A 26,225-nucleotide genomic window follows, 5' to 3' on the forward strand; every position below is an offset into this window, starting at 1 on the left:
TTCTAAGGTTATGAAGGATGTCGTATAAGTGCATATTAGCTCTTTCACAAATTTAGTGAAGAAAATTCTGAAATTATCTTGAAATATTTAGTAAATGCTGTTATTTTCTTCCAGATGGGACAGTTGTGGAGCCAGACATGTCAGCTGGATTCTGCCCTGACCACAAGGCAGCGATGGTTTTGTTCCTAGAAAGGGTGTATGGGATCGAAGAGCAGGATTTCCTTTTACATCTGCTGGAGGTTGGCTTTCTGCCAGATCTCCGTGCTGCTGCCTCACTAGACACGGTGGGTAGATGAGTGACCCCTGAGGTTTAATTGACATCACGTCTTTTTGCGTTTCTGTCAATGTGTGTTTAGAAGAGATTCAGGGTCTCAGCTGCTTGTATGGAAAATAAGACAAAACAAGCTGATACGAGTCGATAAAAAGATAGATTAATTATTGTTCTTGCCACTCAGAATTAGCTGAAGTACAATGGTGAATGTGGACACGAAGCAGTTCTCCAGGTTCCACTCCTGTTTGTGACAGCTGTGGAGCTGTGAGGGACAGCAGAGGCCAGAATCTGGAGCAATAAGTGATGTGCTGGAGTAACTCAGAGGGCCGAGCGGCATCGGTGGGATGAAGCTGTGGCTGCGAGTTATGGAAACCGCCATAATGGGAAAGGAAACAGGTGTGAAATGGGCGGCCGCGAGCTGGCCTCGCTGATTCTGCGCTCTCATGAAAACTCCCTGTTGTGGGGGAGACTGGGACCAGAGGGCACAGCCTCAGAATAGAGGGACGTCCATTAGAATAGAGATGAGGAGGAACTTCTTTAGCCAGAGGGTGGTGAATCTGTGGAATTCATTGCTGTGGAGGCCAGTTCATTGTGATGGCTCGAATAGGGGGAAGTGGTGGGAGGGAAGGCTTGGCAGGGAAATGCCCCATTCCACTCCACACAGCAAGTGGTGAACGCAGCCCTGCGAGAGTTGGAAAATCCATCCCACCGGTCTCCCAAACACTTGCTTGTATGAACAGGCTGGTCGTGAATCAGGTAGTCGTTACCTTCAGCTTTATACTCTACCTTACTGTAGGAATATTTATCATCAGCATTTTCGTAGGAATATGGGCAGATAAAACATCAATAATATATCCACTTGAGCAGAAAGTGTGATGGAATAATTATAGAATTTGTCTTCTCTTAGATTCTGACCAGAGCAAGCAGTTTGAACAGCTCATACACAGAATTAATTGCTAATGACTGCCAATGGTAAATTTTAGGTGATAGGTGTCGAGCCTCACATGGAAAGATGCACATTGGTGCAACATTGATAGCTGCTGGAAAAATCACATCAGTCAAAACTTATTGCTGTCTGTAAATATCAAATGGAGACAACTTGGCTGGACATAACATGTAACAGCTCTGCAAGTCTAATCTGTTTGCAGTAGCAGCAGTGACGTTTCCTAAACAAGGGGCATTTTTACAAAGTACCATTCCCAATGTTGAATCTTTCCCATGGTGACAACTTACTTGAATTTGGGCAAATGCCCACCCACCATACTCTCCTTTTTTGTCCATTTAATTCAATGCACTTTCCCTTCCACTTTTAATCGTAGACGTTTCCACTTAGTAGCATAGTAGGAAATAAATTCACCACACCAGAACCTCTATTTCCTCAGAAAGCGTAGGAAATTCCTCATGTCCCACTGACCCTCATCAGGTTTAAAAGATGCTCCTTGGAAAGCATCCCATCCAGATGCATCACAGCCTGGTATGACAATTGCTCTGCCCAAGATCGCAAAACGTTGCCCGCAGTTAAAGTATCTCGGGGTGGTATGTGGTGACATGTTTGTACTCTGATAATTCATTTTACTTTGAACTTTATTGCTCCAGATTCTGGATCTGCAGTATCTAGTGTCTCCAGTTTGATGTTAGGTATCTGGCAGTTAATAGTCTCAGGGATAGGGTGGTTCGGATAGAAGTTTGGGAAGCTGGGGAATGAAGCTGATTGTACGTCTTCACCCGAAGACGGCAAAGATTCAATGGGCCGCATGGCCTCTTTCTTTTTTTTTTGTAATTTATTTTTTTATTGAAGTTCATCAAACAGACATTTCCATAAGATGTATTTCAGACATTGTACATATATATCATATAATCATATATATCACAAAATCTCCACAAAGTATTTATCTGGGGTATACACTTATAGAAAAGAGTGGAAAGTAAAAACAAGTAAAAGGAAAGAACTATGTACAAGTAGGGAGTGATCTTTTCTTTTACAACAGATTCATTGATTTGTGAGAATAAAATCAGGCCCATGAGGCATTATGTAGTTCTGTGCTGTTACAGTTCTGTGATTTTATGGGAAGGACTTATCCATGTGAAAGTACACAGGATGGCAACTAGGGTTCAACAAACTCTTCAATACCTGCTTAGATAGGATTTCTATTTTATTTGAAGAGCGCATAATATTGCTGGAGCGGGGTAATTAAATCCAGTGACAGTAAGCATGTCTGCTCTCTTTTTTTAATTTTCAGGTTGTTTTGAGTGCGACGGATATGGCATTGGCATTGAATCGATACCTGTGCACTGCCGTTTTGCCCCTGTTAACGAAGTGTGCCCCTCTCTTTGCTGGCACTGAGCACCATGCGTCCCTCATAGATTCCTTGCTGCACACTGTCTACAGGCTTTCTAAGGGTTGCTCCCTCACTAAAGCCCAGAGGGACGCCATTGAGGAATGCTTACTTGCAATCTGTGGGTAAGTTTAAAAATAAAGGGGTAAAAAATTATACTTAACTGGTGGTAAATGAGCATTATACTCTGATTTCAGTGTTAAACTGGATTTATTTTAATCAAGCTGAATTTTGGATGTACCAAGTTACTACATGAATTTTGCATGAACAGCTGTCAGCAACAATCCTAACAAAGGATAATAAAGCATATTTTCTCCAAGCTATGTATGGCAATGGGATAAAGTATTTCATTGCTTTGTGCTTGTGGTGTGAATCAGTTCTCAATTTCCAATAAGGGTGACAGAAATCACATTTTGTACATAGAACATTACAGTACAGTACAGGCCATACAGCCCACAATGTTTTGCTGATCTTTTAACCCGACTCCTTCCCAACTACATAGCCCTTCACTTTTCTGCCATCCATGTGCCTATCTTAAATACCTCTCATGTATCTGCCTCTACCATCACCCCTACCACTTCTGTGTAAAGAACTTACATCTGACGTTCCCCCTGTACTTTTCTCCAATCACTAAACAACAATGGCCCTTGGATTATCCATTTATATCCTGGGAAAAAGTCTCTGGCTATCCACGCTAACTATACCTCTTATCATCTTGTACAACTCTATCATGTTAGTTCTCTTCCTCCTTCGCTCCAAAGAGAAAAGCCTTAGCTCGCTAATCTCTCTTCATAAGACACGCCTTCCAGTCCAAGCAGCATCCTAGTAAATCTCTGAACTCTCCCTCTAAAAATTTCACTTCCGTCCTACAATGAGGCAAGCAGAGCTGAACACAATGTTTCAAGTGTGGCCTAACCAGAGTTTTATTTGGATTGACGAAGCTTTGGTGAGAGGAAGAAGGGATTCTATCGAAAGCTCATCCCATCAAATTTCCTTTCCACGCAGACAATTACGGCCGTCCGTGATGCAGCACTTGCTGAGGAGATTGGTGTTCGATGTTCCTCTGCTGAATGAACACGCAAAGATGCCTCTAAAAGTAAGCTTATGTTTCATTTGGATTCAATTGACTTTCGCAAACCTAGCAGCAGATATTAGTGGGTTGGTACTTGAAAGTCTCATGCTGCATTTCTTCATCGGTGACTTTCAAGGAGGACAAGTCACCGTGGTCTATCTTTACATGAAATAAGAATTGCCTATTTTTATTGTCTAGAATTGGAACTTCATATAAGATACAACATTAGGACAAAATGAAATAGTCCTGCTTACACATTAAATGAGGAAAGCCATGTTTTATAATTGAACTAGTGGTCAAAGCTTTTGAGTCTGGACTTGACCATTGACAACCTTAATATTATTAGCATCCTTAACTCCTTTGTCTAAACTCAGGGGAGAGTCGATGAATAAACCTCAATACTTGGGCCTCAATACCTTCTTGTGCAACTGAATCCTCAATTTCCTCATTTACAGACTCCAACCTGTTTGGTTCGGTGACAATATCTCCTTTACACTCTCCACAGGTGCACCACAGGGCTGTGCTTAGCCCCCTGCTCCACTCGCTTTATAGTTATGACTGTGAGGCTAAGCACAGCTCCAGTGCCATATTTTAGTTTGCTGATGACACCACTGTCAACGGCCAGATCAACAGTGGTGATGAATCAACATATAGGAGGGAGATTGAAAATATGGCTGAGTGGTGCCACAACATCAGCAAGACCTAGAAGCTGATTACTGACTTCATGAGGAGGAAACAGGGGGTCCATGAGCCAGTCCTCATTCAGAGGTGGAGAGGGTCAGCAACTTTTAATTCCTCCATGTTGTCATAATCTATCTTGGGTCCAGCACGTAAGTGCCATTATGCAGAAAGCACAGCAGCACCTCTACTTCCTTAGAAGTTTGTTAAGATTTGGCATGTCATCTAAAACTTTGACAATCTTCTATGGATATGGGATGGAGAGTATATTGACTGGTTGTACCATGGCCTGATATGGAAACACCAATGCTCTTAAAAGACAGCAATGAGGGATGACAAAGAGATGGTGGGCTAGCAATTTGTGTTAGTCTTCACTGTTTCAGAAATTCGAGAGGGTGGGGGCAGAAGTGAGTGTAGTTGCTATTATTAAGGAGAGATGTGCTTGGGAAGCTGAAAGGTCTGAAGGTCGATAAGTGAGCTGGACCAGATGACTACCTTAGGGCTCAGAAAGACATAGTTAAAGAGATTGTGAAGGCATTAGTAATGATCTTTCAAGAATTACTATATTCTGAAATGGTTCCAGAGGACTGGAAAATTGCAGATGTCACTCCCTCCCCCCTTTATGAGGTGAAGGAGGTAGAAGAAAGTCAATTATAAGCCAGTTTGCCTGACTTCAGTGGTTGGGAAGATGTTGGAGTCCATTATTACGGATGAGGCTTCGGAGTATTTGGAGACGTATGATGAAGTTGGCCAAAGTCAGCGTCGTTTCATTCAGGGGAAGGCTTGCTTGACAAATTTGTTGGATTATTTGAGGAAATAACAGGTGGAAGAGTCAAAGGAATCAGTGGATGTTGGACTTTCAGATGACCTTTGACATGGTGTTGCACACGAGGCTGTTTCACAGAATGAGTGCCCATGGTATTACAGGAAAGATACCAGCAGGGATAAAAGATTGGCTGACCAGCAACAGCCAAAGAGTGGGAGTAAAAAAGGCCTTTTCTGATTGGCTACCGGTGACAAGCGGTGTTCTGCAGGGGTTGATACTGGGATCACTTCTTTTCACATTATAGGTCAATGATTTGGATGATGGAATTGATGGCTTTCTGGCCAAGTTTGCAGACGATAAGTGGAAGGACAAGTAATCTTGAGGAAACGGGGAGTCTGCAGAAGGACTTGAACAGATTGGGAGAATGGGCAAAGAAGTGGCAAAAGGAATATAGTGCAGGAAAGTGTATGGTTTTGCACTTTTGTAGAAGGAATAAAGGTGTAGACTGCTTTCTAAAAGGGAGGGAAATTCAAAAATCAGAGATGTGAAGGAATTTGGGAGAGCTTGTGCAGGGTTTACACTCTCAGCCCTGATGCACGGTCCAAAGTAAATTTATTATCTAAGCACATATATGTCACTTTTTTTAATGTATCAGGATTGTCTTTTGTATCCACTTGTCATTGTATAAAACTCCCCTAACATCTTTATTTCCCCTGTTACCTGCTCTGGAATTAATAGTTACAACTTTCTTCAGTAATTCAGTCGCCTAACATTATTTATGGAGGTTTTCAATATAGCCTTCAAGTAGATATTGCTATAGGGATCAGACCTGAACCCAAAATGGTAAGTTTCCAATGAACCTATTGATTCATAACAATATAAATGCTTCCCAATTGATTTGTTCGCTATAACGTGGCAACAGATTATTTCAGCTTTAAAAGGGATAGAGAGGGGGGAAAAGGGGAGGAGGGGTGGCATTACTGGTCAGGGATACTATTACAGCTGCAGAAAGGGTGGGTAATGTAGCAGGATCCTCTTTTGAGTCCGTATGGGTGGAAGTCAGGAACAGGAAGGGAGCATTTACTCTATTGGGGGTATTCTATCGGCCCCCTGGTAGCAGCAGAGATACCGAGGAGCAGATTGAGAGGCAGATTTTGGAAAGGTGCAAAAATAACTGGGTTGTTATCGTGGGTGACTTTAACTTCCCTGATATTGATTGGCGCTTGATTAGTTCCAAGGGTTTAGATGGGGCAGAGTATGTTAAGTGTGTCCAGGATGGATTCCTGTCACAGTATCTTGACAGGCCGACTAGGGGGAATGCCATACTAGATCTAGTATTAGATAATGAACCGGGTCAGGTCACAGATCTGTCAGTGGGTGAGCATCTGGGGGATAGTGATCACCGCTCCCTGACCTTTAGCATTATCATGGAAAAAGATAGAATCAGAGAGGACAGGAAAATTTTTAATTGGGGAAGGGCAAATTATGAGGCTATAAGGCTAGAACTTGCGGGTGTGAACTGGGATGATGTTTTTTCAGGGAAATGTACTATGGACATGTGGTTGATGTTTAAGGATCTCTTGCAGGATGTTAGGGATAAATTTGTCCCGGTGAGGAAGATAAAGAATGGTAGGGTGAAGGAACCATGGGTGACAAGTGAAGTGGAAAATCTAGTCAGGTGGAAGAAGGCAGCATACATGAGGTTTAGGAAGCAAGGATCAGATGGGGTTATTGAGGAATATAGGGTAGCAAGAAAGGAGCTTAAGAAGGGGCTGAGAAGAGCAAGAAGGGGGCATGAGAAGGCCTTGGCGAGTAGGGTAAAGGAAAACCCCAAGGCATTCTTCAATTATGTGAAGAACAAAAGGATGACAGGAGTGAAGGTAGGACCGATTAGAGTTTAAAGTGGGAAGATGTGCCTGGAGGCTGTGGAAGTGAGCGAGGTCATCAATGAATACTTCTCTTTGGTATTCACCACTGAGAGGGAACTTGATGACGGTGAGGACAATATGAGTGAGGTTGATGTTCTGGAGCATGTTGATATTAAGGGAGAGGAGGTGTTGGAGTTGTTAAAATACATTAGGATGGATAAGTCCCCGGGGCCTGATGGAATATACCCCAGGCTGCTCCACAAGGCAAGGGAAGAGATTGCTGAACCTCTGGCTAGGATCTTTATGTCCTCGTTGTCCACGGGAATGGCACCGGAGGATTGGAGGGAGGCGAATGTTGTCCCCTTGTTCAAAAAAGGTAGCAGAGATAGTCCGGGTAATTACAGACCAGTGAGCCTTACGTCTGTGGTGGGAAAGCTGTTGGAAAAGATTCTTAGAGATAGGATCTGTGGGCATTTAGAGAATCATGGTCTGATCAGGGACAGTCAGCATGGCTTTGTGAAGGGCAGATTGTGTCTAACAAACCTGATAGAGTTCTTTGAGGAGGAGACCAGGCATATAGATGAGGGTAGTGCAGTGGATGTGATCTCCATGGATTTTAGTAAGGCATTTGACAAGGTTCCACATGGTAGGCTTATTCAGAAAGTCAGAAGGCATGGGATCCAGGGAAGTTTGGCCAGGTGGATTCAAAATTGGCTTGTCTGCAGAAGGCAGAGGGTCGTGGTGGAGGGAGTACATTCAGATTGGAGGGTTGTGACAAGTGGTATCCCACAAGGATCTGTTCTGGGACCTCTACTTTTTGTGATTTTTATTAACGACCTGGATGTGGGGGTAGAAGGGTGGGTTGGCAAGTTTGCAGACGACACAAAGGTTGGTGGTATTGTAGATAGTGTAGAGGATTGTCGAAGATTGCAGAGAGACATTGATGGGATGCAGAAGTGGACTGAGAAGTGACAGATGGAGTTCAACCCGGAGAAGTGTGAGGTGGTACACTTTGGAAGGACAAACTCCAAGGCAGAGTACAAAGTAAATGGCAGGATACTTGGTAGTGTGGAGGAGCAGAGAGATCTGGGGGTACATGTCCACAGATCCCTGAAAGTTGCCTCACAGGTAGATAGGGTAGTTAAGAAAGCTTATGGGGTGTTAGCTTTCATAAGTGGAGGGATAGAGTTTAAGAGACGCAATGTAATGATGCAGCTCTATAAAACTCTAGTTAGGCCACACTTGGGGTACTGTGTCCAGTTCTGGTCGCCTCACTATAGGAAGGATGTGGAAGCATTGGAAAGGGTACAGAGGAGATTTACCAGGATGCTGCCTGGTTTAGAGAGTATCGATTATGATCAGAGATTAAGGGAGCTAGGGCTTTACTCTTTGGAGAGAAGGAGGATGAAAGGAGACATGATAGAGGTGTACAAGATATTAAGAGGAATAGACAGAGTGAACAGCCAACGCCTCTTCCCCAGGCCACCACTGCTCAATACAAGAGGACATGGCTTTAAGGTAAGGGGAGGGAAGTTCAAGGGGGATATTAGAGGAAGGTTTTTCACTCAGAGAGTGGTTGGTGCATGGAATGCACTGCCTGAGTCAGTGGTGGAGGCAGATACACTAGTGAAATTTAAGAGACTACTAGACAGGTATATGGAGGAATTTAAGGTGGGGAGGTTATATGGGAGGCAGGGTTTGAGGGTCAGCACAACATTGTGGGCTGAAGGGCCTGTAATGTGCTGTACAATTCTATTTTCTATGTTCTATTCTACATACATGTCACCATATAAAACCCTGAGATTCATTTTCTAGTGGGCATTCACAGTAAATACAATCAGTGAAAGACTGCACCCTGTAACAACAAACATGCCAAAGACAACAAAATGAGAGGAAAAAGATAAGACCATAGACACAGGAGCAGAAATAGGCCAATTGGCCCATCAAGTCCGTTCCACCATTCCACATGGCTGTTCTATGGTCTCCCTCTACTTCTTTTTCCTGCATTCTCCAAGTATCATTTGACACCCTGACTAACTTTTCAACCTCTATTTTAAATTTACCAAATGACTTGGCCTCCACAGATATCTGTGGCAATGAATTGCATAGATTCAGTACTCTCTGGCTAATGAAATTCCTTCACATCTCTGTTCTAAATGGATGTCCCTTTATTCTGTGCCCTCTGGTCCTAGACTCATTTACTATAGTAAACACCTCTCCACATTCACTCTATTTAAACCTTTCAGTATTCGATAGGTTTCAATGAGATCCCCTCTCATTCATCTGAACTGCAGCGATTACAGACCCAGAGCCATCAAATGCTCCTCATACTGTACGTTAACCCTTTCATTCCTGGAATCATTCTCATGAACCTCCTCTAGACCCACTCCAATGCCAGCACATCCTTTCTTAGATAAGGGGCCCAAAACTGCCCACAATACTCCAGATGTAGTCTGACAAATGCCTTAAAAGCTTCAGCATCACATCCTTGCTCTTATATTCCAGACCTCTCAAAACATTGCAATTGCCTTCCTAACCGACTCAACCTGCAAGTTAACCTTTAATGACCTATAATGTGAAAAGAAGTGATCCCTTTCTCCAGATTACAGCACTTGCAGTCTTTTCTGCCTGCGTTGAGAGAAATCTTGCTCACCTCCATGCTGGCTCATCGGCACTTTTGCACTTAGACAATACAGGCCCTTCAACCCGTTGAGTCCATGCTGTCTGTGATACCTAGCCTGTCTAAATTTCCTACATTCTTCTCATCTGCCTCTAAGTCAGGGGTTCCCAACCTATTTTATGCCGTGGACCCTACTATTAACTAAGAGGTCCATGGACCCCAGGTTGGGAACCCCAGCTCTAAGTCCTGCCCCTCTATGTAGCCAACCAAGTGCTTCTTGAGTTTTATAGTTGCACCTGCCGGTCTCCCATTGTGCTGCACTTGAGAGAGATTTGGGCACAGATCTGTTGCCTGCTTTCTCGTGTAAAAGTGGGAAATATCAACCATTTGCCCCTAGTTCCTGTTCTACCATTCAGCAGGATCATGGCTGACCTTTTACCTCAGTACCACTTTCTTGGTTTAAGCTACGTTGTTCATTCACTTAATAATATAAAAATCTATTGACTTCTGTCTCAAATAAACTCCACAACTATGCTCCCCCACCCTCTGGGTAAGTACATTTCTTCTCTCTGATTCCAATTTTGTTATCCCACAGAGGAACTATCTAGTCTGCATCTATCTTGTCTAGCTCCATGAGAATTTTGTATGTTTTAGTGAATTCAGTATGTTACGATGAGATCTGAAACTATTCTCCAGGGATACCGTATGGGGTGTGGAGGGGTTAGAAACAGAATAAGTGATGTAAATAAAGAAATCTGTTCTTTGCTCTGTAACTAACTGCAACTCTTCTCTTTCAGCTCTTGACCAATCATTATGAACGGTGCTGGAAGTATTACTGTCTCCCTGGAGGTTGGGGGAACTTCGGCGCTGCTTCTGAGGAAGAACTTCATTTGTCGAGGAAGTTATTCTGGGGAATTTTCGATGCCCTCTCCCAGAAGGTACCTCAGAAAGGGGCTTCTGACTGAACAACCATCACACTAATGTCTCCTTTTAAACAGTTTCCTATGCTAACTTTAATATCAAACCTCATTCAAACTGTATCAAGAGTGCTGAAAATAATCTTCAGTCATCTTTATCATTTTACTTTCTAATAATTGTAGCCTATATCTTTCAGGTGAAAATAGTGGAAAGGCTTTTACTATCAGTGAATGCAATCCCTATTTATACCCTTTTGAAAAAGTAAATTGCCTATTAATTATTTAAGTGTTCATTCACTGATGGGTGACACAGTAGTGCTGTAGTTCGCACAGCGCTTTAAAGTACCAGTGACCCAGCTTCAATTCCTGCTGCTGTCTGTAAGGAGTTTGTATGTTCTCCCTGTGATGGGTTTCCTATGGGTGCTCCAGTTTGCTCCCACAGACCAAAGACCTACCAGTTGGGCAGTTAATTGGTCATTGTAAATTGTCCCCTGATAAGGCTAGGGTTAAATCGGGGAATTATTGGGCTGCATGGATCAAAGGGGCCTGTACCACAGTGTATCTCAATAAGTAAATAAACTGAGGGAAATCATCTTCTCCTGCAGAGGGTTGCCAGTTATTTTAGACTGATTTACAACTGTATATTACATTAACATGCATAGATACAGAGCATCAAATAAAAGCATGCTGTATTAAAGCTCCAATAATCCAAATCCTCAGAATTTCACCCTGAGCTTTTGTTGCATATTGAATACCCCTCCTATGAGAAAAGGATTTTGACTACACTCAGGTATCTCCTGTACCTAATAAAGTGGCCACTGAGTGTATGTTTGTGGACCTCTGCTGATATAGCCCATCCCCCCTTAAAGGCTCAATACGTTGTGGATTCAGAGATGCTCTTCTGCACACCACTGTTGTGATGCATGTTTATTTGAGTTACTGCCCCCTTCCTGTCAGCTGAACTAGTCTGGCAATTTTCCTCTGACCTCTCTCACTAACAAGGCGTTTTAATCAACAGAACTGCCACTCACTGGATGTCTTCAATTTTGCCATTACTGCGAACTCCAGGGACAGCTGTGCATGAAAATCCCAGGAGATCAGCAGTTTCTGTGATATTCAAACCACACAGAATGGCATCAACAATCATTCCATAGTCAAAGTCACTTAGATAACATTTCTTCCCCATTCTGATGTTGTCTCTAAACAACAACTGAACCTCTTGACCATGCCTATCTTGACCTCCCCTTGAGTTGCTGCCATACGATTGGCTGACTAGATATATTTGCATTAAAAAGCAGGCAAACCTGTGTATTTAATAAAGTGGCCTTTGAGTATACATGCACAGTCTATGCCACTAATAATTTTAAATACCTCTCTCAGGACACCCCTCAGCCTCCTATCTTCAGAGAAAACAAAAGCAGCCTATTCAACTACTTACCAAAACTAAAACCCTGTTGAATTTCCTCTGCATTCTCTCCAGCGTGACAACATATTTCCAATAGTGTGGCATCCAGTACACTGCATGATATGCCAAGTGCAATTTATCCAGTATTTTGCAAAGTTGTAAAGTTGTAACACTTTGTCCCAATTTTTATATCCTTTGCCTCACCCTACAAAGGCAAGCATGCCTTTTCACTACCCCTTCTTCTTTCAGGGAACTTTGGACCTAAACAGCAAAGTTCCTCTGTTCGTTAACACTGAAGCACTCTGCCATCTACTGAACATGTCTCCCCCCCCCCCCCCCCCCCCCCCACTTGACTTTTGAAAATGCATCACTTCGAATTTGGGGTATGCCTTCCGATCCCAGAAATACAAAGTAAAATCTGAGCCAATATCATCGCTAGGCACCTCCAACAGACAGAAAAATGAAGCTCTTTGAAGATGTGGAATTCAATACGAGTCAAGAAGGCTACAGTGTGCCGAGGTGTTGTTCCTCAAGCTTGTCTTTGCCCTCTTTGGGTTAGAATGGGAGTTGGTTGGGGAATTAAAGTGGCAGACAAAGGAAAGCTCAGATTTATCCCTGTGGACTGAACACAGTGCTCCACAATGTGACTACTCAGTCTGTATTTGGTTTTCCAATGTACATCCAAGAGACTAAACAGTGAACATGAATGTACTGCATCAGAATGGAAGAACTGCTAGTGAATCACTGCTTCAGACTGCTTGGTTTCCTGGATGGTGGAAGGGAAGAGTTGAATGGACAAGTATTTAATTGCCTACACATTGACTTTGGTTGGAAGATGCTCATTCACAAGAAAGCCATCAGGTTCAGGAGCAGAATTAGGCCATTCAGCACATTGAGGCTAATTCCATCATGGCCACTTGCCTTCCCAGCATCCAGGACACCGTCCAAAAGTGATGCCTCAAAAAGTCAGCACCCATCATTAAGGACCCCTGTCATCCAGGACATGCCCTCTTCTCATTTCTCCATCAAAGAAGAGGGACAGGATCCTGAAGGCACAGACTCAATGTTTCCAGAACAGCTTCTTCCCCTCTGCCATCAGAATTCTGAATGGACCATGAACCCATAAGCACTACCTCAGCAATTTTTTCTTGCTTTTTTTTTTTTGCACTACTTATTTATTTAATTTATAGTAATTTATAGGTTTTATTATTATGTATTACATTGTACTGCTGCCACAAAGCACCACATTTCATGACAAATGCCAGTGATATTAAACCTGATTCCAATTTTGATTCTGATTCCAGTTTGCTCCACCATTTGATCATGGCTGATTTATTAACCCTCTCAACCCCATTCTCATGCCTTTTCCCCATAACTGTTGACACCCGAACTAATCAAGAACTTACCAACCTCTGCTTTAAATATACTCAATGACTTGACCTCCACAGCCATCTGTGGCAATGAATTCCACAGGTTCAGCACTCACTGGCTGAAGAAATTCCTCCTCATCTCTGTTCTAAATGAACATCCCTCTGTTCTGAGGCTAGACCTTCTGGTCCTAGACTTGCCCCATATAGGAAACATCCTCTCCATATCCACTCTATCTAGCCCTTTCAATATTTAACAGGTTTCAATGAGATCCCCCTTCATTCTGCTGAACTCCTGTGAGTACAGGCACAGAGCCATCAAATACTTCTTATACATTATCCGTTTCATTCCTGGGATCATTCTTATGAATTTACTCTGAACCTTCTCCAATGCCAGCACAACTTTTCTTAGAAAGGGGGCCTAAAACTGCTCACAATACTCCAGATGCAGTCTGACAAATGCCTTAAAAGCCTCAGCATCATAGCCTTGCCCTTATATTCTTGACCTCTCAAAACATTGTATTTGCCTTCCTTACCACCGGCTCAACCTGCAAGTTAACCTTTAGGGAATCCTGCACAAGGACTCCCAAGTCCCTTTGCACCTCTGATTTCTGAATTTTCTCCCTGTTCAGAAAATAACCTTATGCATTTATTCCTTCTGTGAAGATGCATGGCTGTGCACTTCCCTGCACGACGTTCCATCTGCCACTCTTTGCCCATTCTGTCCATCTGTCTAAGTCCTTCTGCAGACTCTCTGCCTCCTCAGCACTGCCGCAAACATGGAATAAAGAACCAATAGACATTACTGATGCCAAATGCCAGTCCTTCGAGCCATATGCCATTGAGTTTTCTCTTTTTGTGACTCACCAGCAGTGTGCAGATCAATTATAAGTGTGTTAGAATGAGTGGGAGGGTAATATTTTTACATTTTCTGAACATAAATCTGCAAAAAATAGAACTGGTAGCTTATTTTGGAACAGCTCTGTGATTGGTTTTAAGATAAACATTGATGCGTGTATACCGGCCTATAATCGACAAAATTAATTCCTAATGTCAAGACTTTTAAGGTGGCATGCAAAAAGAGCCAGACTGGATCAGATTGGCTGGCCAGGAGATAAATTTATAACAACTGCCAATGGGGCAAACAGGCCTCGCAGGGCCAATTACAGCTGCTTCCCTCCCCGGCACAAACTGTCTCGTATGTACTGGGGAGGGTGGGGAGGGGGGGGGGGGGCAAAGGATGGTGGCAATAACCAGCTGTGCTCTGAACAGCGGTAGTGCAGCAAAGCCATGAGGACCACTCCTCTCTTCCCCTCCCCCTCTCCAAAGGAAGCTGAGTTGAAAAAATAAACTCCCTCACTTCCTTTAGACCATCCCGTAACAGTGAATCAAACTGTCCTGCATTTAAAGCTGACCCGGGACATGACATAGAATATTCACGAGGAGCAACTATTGCTTTTGGGCAACATCGGTAAAAATAGAAGGGCCATTCTGAAAGTTTAGGATCAGGCATAATCCTAAAGACATTTTACACACAGGACATATTATTCTCTTTTGTATAGTAAGTCTAACTGAGATATTTGTGTAAAATGTGATTTCTTTAAGAAAACATTATGCAACTGTTCCGCTTAAGGAGAACAAAGATTATTAATTTAATTATAAATGCCCTGTGAACACAACCAATTATTTTATTTCTGAAGCTGACCAAATGAAAGTGTGTGGGTGGAATGGTAGGCAGCCGTGTTTTATTTTCAAGACGAGATCAAATGGAAGGTTTGGTGTTCCCTTGTGTCTCACTGCAGAGATACGAACCGGAATTATTTAAGCTGGCTTTGCCTTGCCTGAGTGCTGTTGCTGGGGCCCTGCCTCCAGACTACATGGAATCCAACTACGTGGCGATGATGGAGAAGCAGTCGTCAGTGGATACAGAAGGAAACTTCAATCCCCAGCCTGTAGATACATCAAGGTTCGATTGTGTTATGTTTGAGCACTCAAGCTTTCTTAAAACTAACTTAAGGATGCTCGTACCATTCTGAACAGGAGCAGCATTACCTGGTCAGACAGATGCCTTTAAGTTCTCAGTGATAGCTCAATTCACCTTCCAGAGAAAGGGAGAGGAAGCAAGAGGGAGTGGCAGAGGAAACACTTCAAAAGATTTCTTTCATCTTTTACCAAGGTTATCCCATCTAGTATTTTACATTCATTTGCTTAACCACAACTTCAGTGCAATCTCCCTCTTTTAGGAGGTGAGTCAATCATGTACAAGATCATGAAGGTTCGGATGAGATAAAATGGTGAAATTATTCGCATGGTTCAACTGGGGACACATTAAAAATGATGGGGAAATGATCCGGGGCTTGTGCAAAAGGCTTTCTTTTATGTCGAATGATTATGGTCCAAAACTACCTGGCCATGAAATGTGGTAGAAACTGAAGGAATCAGACCTTTCAGCAGGTCTTTCAATTGGATGGCTTGCAAGGGAAGATACTTTGGAAGTCTGAAGGAAAGGGCAGGGGAACAGGATGGACTGGATTGGATTGATGGCCTGAATAGTCTCTAGTACTGCAGTGATTGTGTAATTCTGTAATTTGGATCAAAATTTTAAATTATTGTATAGGCTGCACGCTGCACTAGCTATGTGAAGCATAAACTAACCCTGAAGGAGATAGTTCCAATGGATAGAGGATACATTAACACAGATGAAGCAGATACCATCTTGCATCTCAGTAGGCTGCCTTGGTTGGTGCTGTGTTTCATGGGTTCGTTTAGTTAATTCATACGCATACATTGAGGGAACACACTAAACAGTAGATGTTCTGCAAATGATAATTACTGAGGAACCATGGATGGGTTAGCAGACTGTGAGACCAACATTGGTGTTCCAGCTTTTGCCCTTCAACAAATTTGACAAGAATATCACAGAATCACAGAATTTAAGAAATGCTTAGAATCTGTTCTGTTTTTCTTCTGAGCTACCTCTTTATTCCCAACCGTGCCTCATCTGCATAGCATAAGCAACTCATCTTGCTCCTTGACTTCCCAACGGAAAGGAAGTCACATGACCTGAACAGTTGAGTCCATGATTAGATGTTTTGTACAGCATCCCATTGAAGTAAAGGAATGGGAGAACATTATAATAATAATTCTACTCCAGGTGGAAAACTGGATTGATAAAATAAATTTAAAATATTTTTCACATTTCTGGTTCCAGAAATAACCAGTCTTGTTTGTTCAATTTCACTGTCAGTGTAACACTTCCAGAAAAGTTGGATTACTTCATCAATAAATATGCAGAACACAGTCACGACAAATGGACAATGGACAAGGTAAGGCAATTTATTTAATGAATATTCTCCACTTGGTTTTACTGCTGCAGATCGCAGCCTAGTTCAGCCCGTGCATCAATGTCACTTTTTATCATTGGGTCTATTCGCCAATCCATTTGGTAACTGTTCATCATATCCTTCTTGCAGTTCAGCTGCGGTCACCAAGTTAGTGGACGTTGGACGGAACCTGTATCTCACCACCGTTATGCATGTGAAAGCTACAGCTCTAAGCAACAAAATACAAATATTACATAGGTTCGCGACAATGGTGAAATTCATTTTGTTCCCATTAAACTGCAGGTTATTCTATGTCCATAAGACCATACGATATCGGAGCAGAAGTAGGCCATTTGTCCCATCGAGTCTGCTCTGCACCATGGGAGATTTTCACCCATGGAGGTTATTTTTCACAGGCCAGTAGGAAGACACACAGTTTTGGGTTAAGTTTTGTCTAAACTTTGATGTCTCTCTCCCAAGCCACGGCCTATTTCTTGTTCAGAGAGTAGGCATAAAGTTTACTCCTAAGCTGTTGCTAGTGTTAAGTCGGTTACACTTGAGGAGAAAAGGATGTACCATGTGGACTCTTAGTCAGTGAACAAGTTTCTTACCATTGTGTAGGGTGGTTGAGAGCAGTAGGTTCCACATAGTCACAAAGATCAATGCTCTTTCACAATTGGTTATCAATGCAATGATGGAACGTTAAGGATATAGTTAGAGCATAAATACAGGCCTTTCAGCTGAATCTGCCCATATCGATTGTGAGACCTATGTTCACTACTCCCACCTGCCTGCATTAGGCCCTTGTCGCCTCTGTCTTCATTTAATCCAGACTGTGGCAGATGCTTTTCTTTCTTTCAGTTTACAAATGGATGGGTGTATGGTGAAGTAAACAATGAGGTCACCAAGGTTCATCCTTTGCTAAAGCCATTCAAGCTTCTGTCTGAAAAGGTGAGTGGGAAGTATACATCCAGTTTTATTACTGAGGTGACGCTCACCTCCTGCTGAGAGTTACTGCTGTCAGTTAGGTAACAATAGCAAACGATCTTTTCTATAACTCTGCAGAGTGAATCATGATTTAATACCTCAAATGAGCTTGCAGATGTTTCTCTTTGTTTCAAAGCAAATATGCTATGGAATAGAAACAAAAAATAGTGGAAATGCTCAGATTTCACATTTCAGATCAATGACTTTTATTCAAAATGAATCAATTCGAATAAAAATTCAGTTATCTGAACCACTAACTCCACATCTACTGAGTGTGTCATATATTCTGTTTTAATGTTAGATTTCTACAGTATTGTGCTTTTTGACATATGCCATGAAATTGATTAGGCTACTTTTAGGCAACACACACAAAATGCTGCAGGTCAGGCAACATCAATGGAAAAGAGTAAACAGCTGACATTTCAGGCCAAGACTCTTCATCAGGACTGGACAAAAAGATGAGGTTTGGTCAAGAGGGTGGAGAGAGGGGAGGAAGAAGTACAAGGTGGTAAGTGATAGGTGAATCTGGGAGAGGAGGAGGGCTGAATTAACAAGCTGGGAAGTTGATTGGTGAAAGAAATAAAGGGTTGGAGAAGTGGGAATCCGATAGGAGAGGGTAGAAGACCATGGAAGAAAGGGAGGGGGGAGGTGATGGGCAGGTAGGAGTTAAGGTGCGAAAGGAAAACAGGAATGGGAATGGTGAAGATGTGGGATGCAATTACCAGAAGTTCGAGAAATTGATGTTCAGGCCATCGGGTTGGAGGCTACCCAGGCAGAATATAAGGTGCGGCTCCTCCAACCTGTACGTAGCCTCTTCGCAGCAGTAGAGGAGGAATTAGACTGACTTGTCAGAATGGGAATAGGAAGTAGAAATGAAATGGGTGGCTTCCAGGAGATCCTGCTTTTTCTGGCAGATGGAGTGTAGGTGCTTGGCGAAGCAGTCTCCCAATCTGTGTTGAGTCTCACCGATATACAGGAGGCCACAATAGGAGCACCGGATATAGTAGATGACCCAACAGACTCACGGGTGAAGTGTTGCCTCACCTGGAAGGACTGTTTGGCGCCCTGAATGGTAGTGAAGGAGGAAATGTGGCACTTGTTCTGCTTGCAAGGTTAAGTGCCAGGAGGGAGTTCAGTGGGGAGGGACGAATGGATAAGGGAGTTACATCGGCAGTGATCCCTGCGGAAAGCAGAAAGTGGTGGGGGGGGGGGGGGGGGTGTTTGGAGGGAACAATGTGCTTGGTGGTGGGATCCCGTTGGAGATGGCAGACTTTACAGAAAATTATGTGCTGGACACAAAGGCTGGTGGGGTGGTAGGTGAGGACAACAGGGACCCTATCTTTGGTGGGGTGGTGGGAGTTCAGAGTTGAATTCCTGCGGGATGCATGGGTTTTTCCCGGATAATCCAGATATCTCCCACAATCCAAAGATGCACCGGGTAGGTTAACTGTTAATTGTAAATTGTTCCGTGATTGAGTTAGGGTTAAATTGGCATTGCTGGGGGCTGCTGGGCAGCATGGCTCGAATGGCTGGAAGGGCCTATTCCGCACTGTATCTGCAATAAAAAATATTAAATTCCTTACCCTCCAAGGCCTGCTTTACCCACTGTGTTCCTCCAGCAGATTGTTTGGATCTGTGTCTGCTGTTGTGAATTCATTCCTACCGTGCTGCCTCTAAACCACTGGGCATATGTAATTGCATGATCTCTAATCTCATTTGATGTCTGCCTTTGGCGCTCCCTTTAAAGTCATGGGGCTATAAATATTTACATCATTGCCGAGATCCAGTTATTTTAATTTTATTAACCTTTTACTCAATGTCTGCAAGAACAAGGAGCTGATTTTTGCCTTCAGTAGGAGGAAACTGGAGGTCCCTGAGCCAGTCCTCCTGGGGGATCAGAGGTAGAGAGGGTCAGCAATTTTAAATTCCCCAGTGTTATTATTTCAGAGGACTTGTCCCGGGCCCAGTGTGAAAGTGCAGTTGTGAGGAAAGCATAGCAGCGCCTCTACTTCCTCAGGAGTTTGCAAAGATTCGATGTAACATCCAAAACTTTGATAAACTTCTGTAGGTGTGTGGTGAAGGGTATATTGATTGGCTGCATCACAGCCTGGTATGGAAACACCAATGCCCTTGACTGCGAATTCCTACAAAAGGTAGTGGATATGGCCTAGTCCATCACGGGTAAAGCCCTCCCCTCCATAGAGCACATCTACTTGAAATGCAGTTGTAGGAAAGCAACATCCATTATCAGTGACCTCCACCACCCAGGTCATGCTTTCTTCTCGCTGCTGCCATCAAGAAGAAGGTACGGAGACTCAGGACTCACACCACCAGATTCAGGAACAGTTATTACCCCTCAACCATCAGGCTCCTGAACCAGAGAGGATAACTTCTCTCAACTTCACTTGCCCATCACTAAAATATCTCCACAACCTATGGATTCACTTTCAAGGTCTCTTCATCTCATGTTAATTGCTTATTTATTATTATTATTATTATTTCTTTCTTCGTGTATTTGTACATTTTGTTACCTTTTGCTTGCTGGTTGTCCACTCTGTTGGTGCAGTTTTCATTGATTCTGTTATGGTTATTTGACTTATAGAGTATGTCTGCAAGAAAATGAATCTGGGAGTTGCATATTGTGAAATATATTTACTTTGATAATAAATTTACTTTGAATTTTGAACTTCGAAATAGAATGCAACCAGCTGTGGTGAAATATGCTTGTGGATTATTACTTTAAAGTTATTCTTTAAGATATGTTTGGTGATTTTGTCTTCTACCTAACAGTGTTGCCATCTTGTGATGGTATTGCGTTTGCTGACCGTGAAGTTCTAAACCCAGATGGAGGCTTAAACCCAATTGGATATAAATAACCATGAGTACTCACACTAAAGGGAGATTATACTGTAACTACCCAATCTTCACTAGGTTACTTCCCTGATTATTCTCCCCGGTGAGTTTAGCTGCCACTATTCGAGTGGTGGGCTCCCACTCCCTGCCAAGGAGGAGATACTTCCAGCTAACAAAGTAATTTTAAACACAGTTCTTTATTTTCAGTGATGCACAGTTAAGTCCAAACAACACTCTTAAAACACATTTAAAACTCACACAGGATTTCTATCTTAAGTGTTTCCAAATTACAAATCATTTCTAAAATGCAAAGCACAAAGGCCCAATGTCAAATTGTTTACTGCTTTCCATTTACTTCTTAAGAACTGAAGATTGATTCCTTTTTACAGGCAGAAACTAAACAGAACAATATTAGTTGAAAGTTTACGTGCAGCTGTCTGTGATCTTACAAGAAGCAGCTAGTGTATATCGAAAGCAAGCTTTGCAAAAGGCTAAGGGGCCCGGGAAGCAAATACCCATCACAATCTATTCCTAGAAATGCATAAAAATTACTTTGATACTTCTACAGATATTTTCCTTAGGTATTACATACTTTTCTAATGAATTTCAGGACAAAGAAGTGTATCGTTGGCCAATCAAGGAGTCCCTGAAGACAATGGTTGCCTGGAGTTGGACAATTGAACGAACTCGTGAAGGAGAGTCCATGGCATTACATCATAGAACACGACGGATATCTCAATCAAGTCAGGTATGTTTCCACGGAACAATAACCTCACTATTCTGTTATCCCTAAGGACTTAGAAATCTTCATTCATTGAATCACTTGGAACTTAAAATTTCAATTAATTGGATTTTATGATGAGCTTTCAATTTCTGCTCAAACTTTTTTCCAAAAATTGTGAGTTAAAAAACAAAACCTGAATACTGATTTCTTGAAAAGCCTATCTGCCATCAACAGTCTGCGTTCTCCCTAATGCCACCACCATCTCAACCTCTACCCATTACCAGTAAAGTTTGCCTGCATTATCATTTTTTACTCTCAACAGTGCAGACTGCAACTCACCCCCCCATGAACAGCACAGTCTGCCCCATCCCCATCAAAGACACAGTCTGCCCTCCCTCCCCGTCAAAGACAGTCTGCCCTTCCCCCTCATCAAGTTTAGCCAACCCCCATCACATGCACAATCTGATCTCCCAATCTCAGACAGTTTCCCATCACAGACACAGCTTGACCCACCCCCACCCATCAAAGGCACACTCTGCCCTCTCCCCATCAGACACAGTCTGCTGTCTTCCCCGTTACAGACATAGTCTGAGTGCCCCTTCCCACCTCACCAGAACCATCACAGACTGACATTTACCTCATCAGCAGCACAGTTTGCCCTCCTCTCAATTTCCACCAGTCAGTACCATTTGTCATCAAATTCCTCTGTAGTCATTACCCATGAGCTGGATATCCTCTCATCTACCAAGACTCTCATGATTAGTTACTTTCTGATTGGCTGCTTGCTGGCAGAAGCTGCTGCAGATTCAGCAGTAATTGTTGCCTTTACTGCCTCGTACCCCGGGCTATCTATTCTGACAAAAGAATGACATTTTTAGGGGATTAATAAGCAAAGATTAAAAGAAAAGGCAGTTAAAGAATTCTGAAGTTGGAATGCTTTATTCAAAAAAACCCCTGGATAAACATGCAGGCATTGCTTGTGTGATGTGGCAAAGGACTGTTAGAAAAGATGGTGTAGAAACAAATGCATACATATATCAAATTACAGTCTGGTTTGCCCAGTAATTTGCTTTTCCCGCACCCGATGCATGAGGTGCATGTGTGTGTGTGTGTTTGTTGTTTGTACTTACCTTCACAAATGTGTTTGTGCTTCTTGCTCAGGTTTCTATAGATTCCGCACATGGTTACAGTCCTCGGCCTATCGATATGAGTAATGTTTCCCTTTCCAGGGACCTACATGTAAGTTCTACCCTTTACACTTGGTTTGTGTCTCAGTCGACATCTTGGGTTTCTCTTGAAGAATTACAATGAGGTGCTTCTGCTTTGAAGTGGTATTTCTTACTGTAAATTTCAACTGCTCCAGCATTCACAGATTTTAGTGTAAATATTGGGATGGACACTCATTTTTGTTGGACTCTGGATTATGGTCTCTTTGGGGGCTTTGCTGTGCTTGCATGGTGGATGGTGGGGCTGATGCTCTTTGCTGAAAGGAGTAGGGGGAGCGTTGATGGTTTTGCTGCTGCATACGTGTGGGGGGGCTTTGGGGTTCTTGCATTTTTTTTATGATTCATTCTTTGGAGTTTTCTTCTGTTTTGTGGATATCTCCAGAGAGTGAGAATTTCAGGTTGTATATTGTATACATTCTCTGATATCAAATATTACCATTGAACAATTCAGTGGGAAGCCATTTCACTTATTAAACTAGTACTAGCTCTTTCAAAGAGCTATTGAACTAGTTTCTCTTTCCTTACTAGGAGTGGATGTCCAAGTCCCAGGATCCTTTGTTTATTTTTGCCTATCCAAAAGATTAATATTGCTCTGGAATATGTTGAGAGGAACTCATTTCTCTCTATCTGTCCCCTTGGATGGCCTGCAATGGTACATATTGTGGTCAGATCATCTCTCAGCCTTCTAAACTGACAGTAATGCAATCGCTCAGCCCAGCCATCACTCTGGTGAAACTGTGCATCCCCCACTCTAAGGTCAGACATAACTTTCCATGAGTATGGAAGATATAATTGATGCATTACTTTTTTAGAGCAGCCCCTCTCAATACTTAACACTGAGTGATTTACTAAAATAAAGCTAAAGTGCTATCAAAATATCTCCAGAAAGCTACTTCAGGAAGGCTGAGCTTTCTGGCCCCAGACACTGGCTTCTCCTGACCCATACTAACATGATTGAGAGCCCAGTGATGGGACAATGGTTGACTGAATGAGAAGGACTTGGTTGGGGGGGGTGGTGTTAGGGTTGGGGGGGGGAATAAGTGCATCAACTGAGCCCTATTGAAATTCATCTATTTCAACACTGGCCATCAAATTGACTACCTTTAACTCCCTTGCTATTCAGTAACCTATCAACTTCCACTTTAAATATACCCAGTGATTTGGGCGCACAGCTGTCTGTGGCACAGAACAGATTCACCACCTTCTGGCTAAAAACAGTTCCTCCTCATCTCTGTTCTAATTTATCACATGTACATCGACACATAGAGTGAAATATATTGTTTCTGTTAACAAATAACACACACAAGGATGTTCTGGGGGCACACATCAAATGGCACCCCACATTCCAGCTCCAACATAGTACGTTCGTATACCAGGCCCAGTCAATAATACAATTATGGAACTGAAACCTGTAGCCCCTTATGAACCAGATGACAAAGTAAGATGGAGCTTATTGTCAAATGCACTGGTACATGTATACACATTTTTGATCCGAGATTCTTCATAAGTCAAGAATGAGGCATGAAAACCTCTTGCTTGTGATCATTTATTAAGCATTATGAGAACAAGGAATGTGGGAAGTAAGATGAAATATGAGGGTGAGAGGGACGAGACCCTATTAGCAGGGAAACAAACAAAAGGCACAGAAGACAAACCAATATGGTCATTCCATTGGATTTCGGTGAGACACAGCAACGACCTGCTGGCAGCAAACAGAACTACTAATTACTCTATTAATCACATTTTTATATGGGGAAGGATCCCTGCGACCAACAAGCTGTAAATTCCCTTTCGGAGTTGAGTTTTTGAACTACCTGGCATTTTTGTGGTGTAAACAGTAAGATTGCGGTGTGGCATGTTTGGGCCCAGTTGAGGTGTCGGGGCCCAGGCCTGAGAGTGGGGACTGGGACCATGTTTGGCTGTTGCTGGAGCAGACTTGGGGCTGATTCAAAGCGGCAGAAAAGAGGCAAGGCAGAGTCAAGACGGCGGGGCCCAGCCTGAGGGCGTATAGAAGTGGTAGGGTCTGGGTACATGTCTGAGAGCGAAGAACAACACACTGTTCGGCTGATCTAAGCACTGGGCCAGATTGAAAACATTGGGGCCGGAGGTGAGGGATGGGCCAGATTGAAAACAACGCTGCCCAGCAAGGTTTATTCGTCCTTGTGCTGAACTGAAGCTGTGGCCTGCAACTAATAGGCTCATGGCTGTGAACTTGTTTTTGTGAACTTCAGTTCTGAATGTTAATTAGTTTTATTGTTTGCAGGATTTGTTTTTTTTCTCTGCACATTGGGAGTTTGATGGTCTATTTTAATGGGCTCGATTGGATTTCTTTGTTTTGTGGCTGCCTGTAGGAAAACGAGTCTCAAGGTTGCGTATAGCAGACAAACTTTGCTAATAAATGTATTTTGAACTTTGAATATTCCATTCACATCCAATTGCTTGAATGAACCAATAAGATAGCCCCTGTTCTAATAATGTGATAACCACAACTGCAAGCAAGGTGTTACAAAAGCAAAAGAAAGATGAGGGGGGGATCTGATTGAAACATATAAGATTATTAAGGGATCGGACACGCTAGAGGCAGGAAACATGTTCCCGATGTTGGGGGAGTCCAGAACCAGAGGCCACAGTTTAAGAATAAGGGGTTAGGCCATTTAGAACGGAGTTGAGGAAAAACTTTTTCACCCAGAGAGTTGTGGATCTATGGAATGCTCTACCTCAGAATGCTTTCAAGAAAGAGTTAGATAGAGCTCTTAAAGATAGCAGAGTCAAGGGATATGGGGAGAGGGCAGGAACGGGGTACTGATTGTGGATGATCAGCCATGATCACATTGAATGGCTGTGCTGGCTCAAAGGGCCGAATGGCCTACTCCTGCACCTATTGTCTATTGTCAAACGCAATCACTAAAAACACACTGAACACATGTATGAAGGGAACCATGTAAAAATACAATCATAAGGAATTTAAGCTACTAAGAATGATCAAGTCTTATCCAACACAGAGATGCAATGGAAAGCAGCAGAACAGGTACTTGGCATCAGAGAAGTAGCTTTTACAAGAACAATATAAATTAAATATAAATTATACACAATTTTTTTACAAGAATGAAGCAATACTCACATTCTGGGCAAATGAATCTGGTTAGTGACTAACTAATATTTTAACCTCCACCTCCCAAGGCATGTTTTCCGTTTAAAGTCTGTCAACGTTTCTTTGTGATTTTCTGCAGGCGATGGCAGAACTGCTGGCTGAAAACTACCACAATATCTGGGCAAAGAAAAAGAAGATTGAATTGGAGGTTAAAGGTAATTTGCTGTATTAGTAGATTACCGTCAGTTTATTGGATTTGAAAAGGATTTTAATGACTAAGATCTTACCCTGATTATTTTAAACAAGCATCTAAAGTAAATGGTGGCTTGTTAAAATCTGTGGCAGAGTGCTGAGTTTGTCTTATGCATCTTGACATTGAATGAAAAATTTGCAGCTTCAAATTAAATCTGATCTCTCAGATTGTGGCAGGGTTTGAACTTATGGAAAGATTGCTTTGTCACCTCACATAATTTAACCAGAGAATCTTGATCAAAAGGAAACATTCCTAAGAAATAGTTACTGAAATATTCAGCTTTGCAATGTCAACAGGGAAATAGCCAGAATATCATATACATATATTATAAGTCTAATTTCCCTTGAAAGGACACACGTTTTATCTTTTTCTGCCTCTGTGTATATACTAGCTTTATTATTATGCTTTTCCTATTATCCACTCCTCTGGTGGCACCTCTCTCCAGGGAGCACCCTTACCCAAGACACT

General features: G+C 42.5%; 1 protein-coding gene across 2 annotated transcripts in view; it reads left to right on the forward strand.

Moving 5' to 3' along the window:
• ryr2a (ryanodine receptor 2a (cardiac)) overlaps positions 1 to 26,225 on the forward strand; it is a 727,422-nt gene that overhangs the window by 519,138 nt on the left and 182,059 nt on the right. For both annotated transcript variants that reach the window (XM_073050574.1, XM_073050575.1), the window contains exons 47-56: positions 115 to 284; positions 2,512 to 2,732; positions 3,613 to 3,703; positions 10,409 to 10,549; positions 15,103 to 15,266; positions 16,548 to 16,626; positions 17,485 to 17,574; positions 21,074 to 21,211; positions 22,349 to 22,426; positions 25,644 to 25,719. In XM_073050574.1, coding sequence (XP_072906675.1) covers positions 115 to 284; positions 2,512 to 2,732; positions 3,613 to 3,703; positions 10,409 to 10,549; positions 15,103 to 15,266; positions 16,548 to 16,626; positions 17,485 to 17,574; positions 21,074 to 21,211; positions 22,349 to 22,426; positions 25,644 to 25,719 — 1,248 coding nt within the window. The remainder of the gene's footprint in view (positions 1 to 114; positions 285 to 2,511; positions 2,733 to 3,612; positions 3,704 to 10,408; positions 10,550 to 15,102; positions 15,267 to 16,547; positions 16,627 to 17,484; positions 17,575 to 21,073; positions 21,212 to 22,348; positions 22,427 to 25,643; positions 25,720 to 26,225) is intronic.

This window comes from Hemitrygon akajei, chromosome 7, assembly GCF_048418815.1.
Source record: "Hemitrygon akajei chromosome 7, sHemAka1.3, whole genome shotgun sequence".
Taxonomy (NCBI): Eukaryota; Metazoa; Chordata; class Chondrichthyes; order Myliobatiformes; family Dasyatidae; genus Hemitrygon; species Hemitrygon akajei.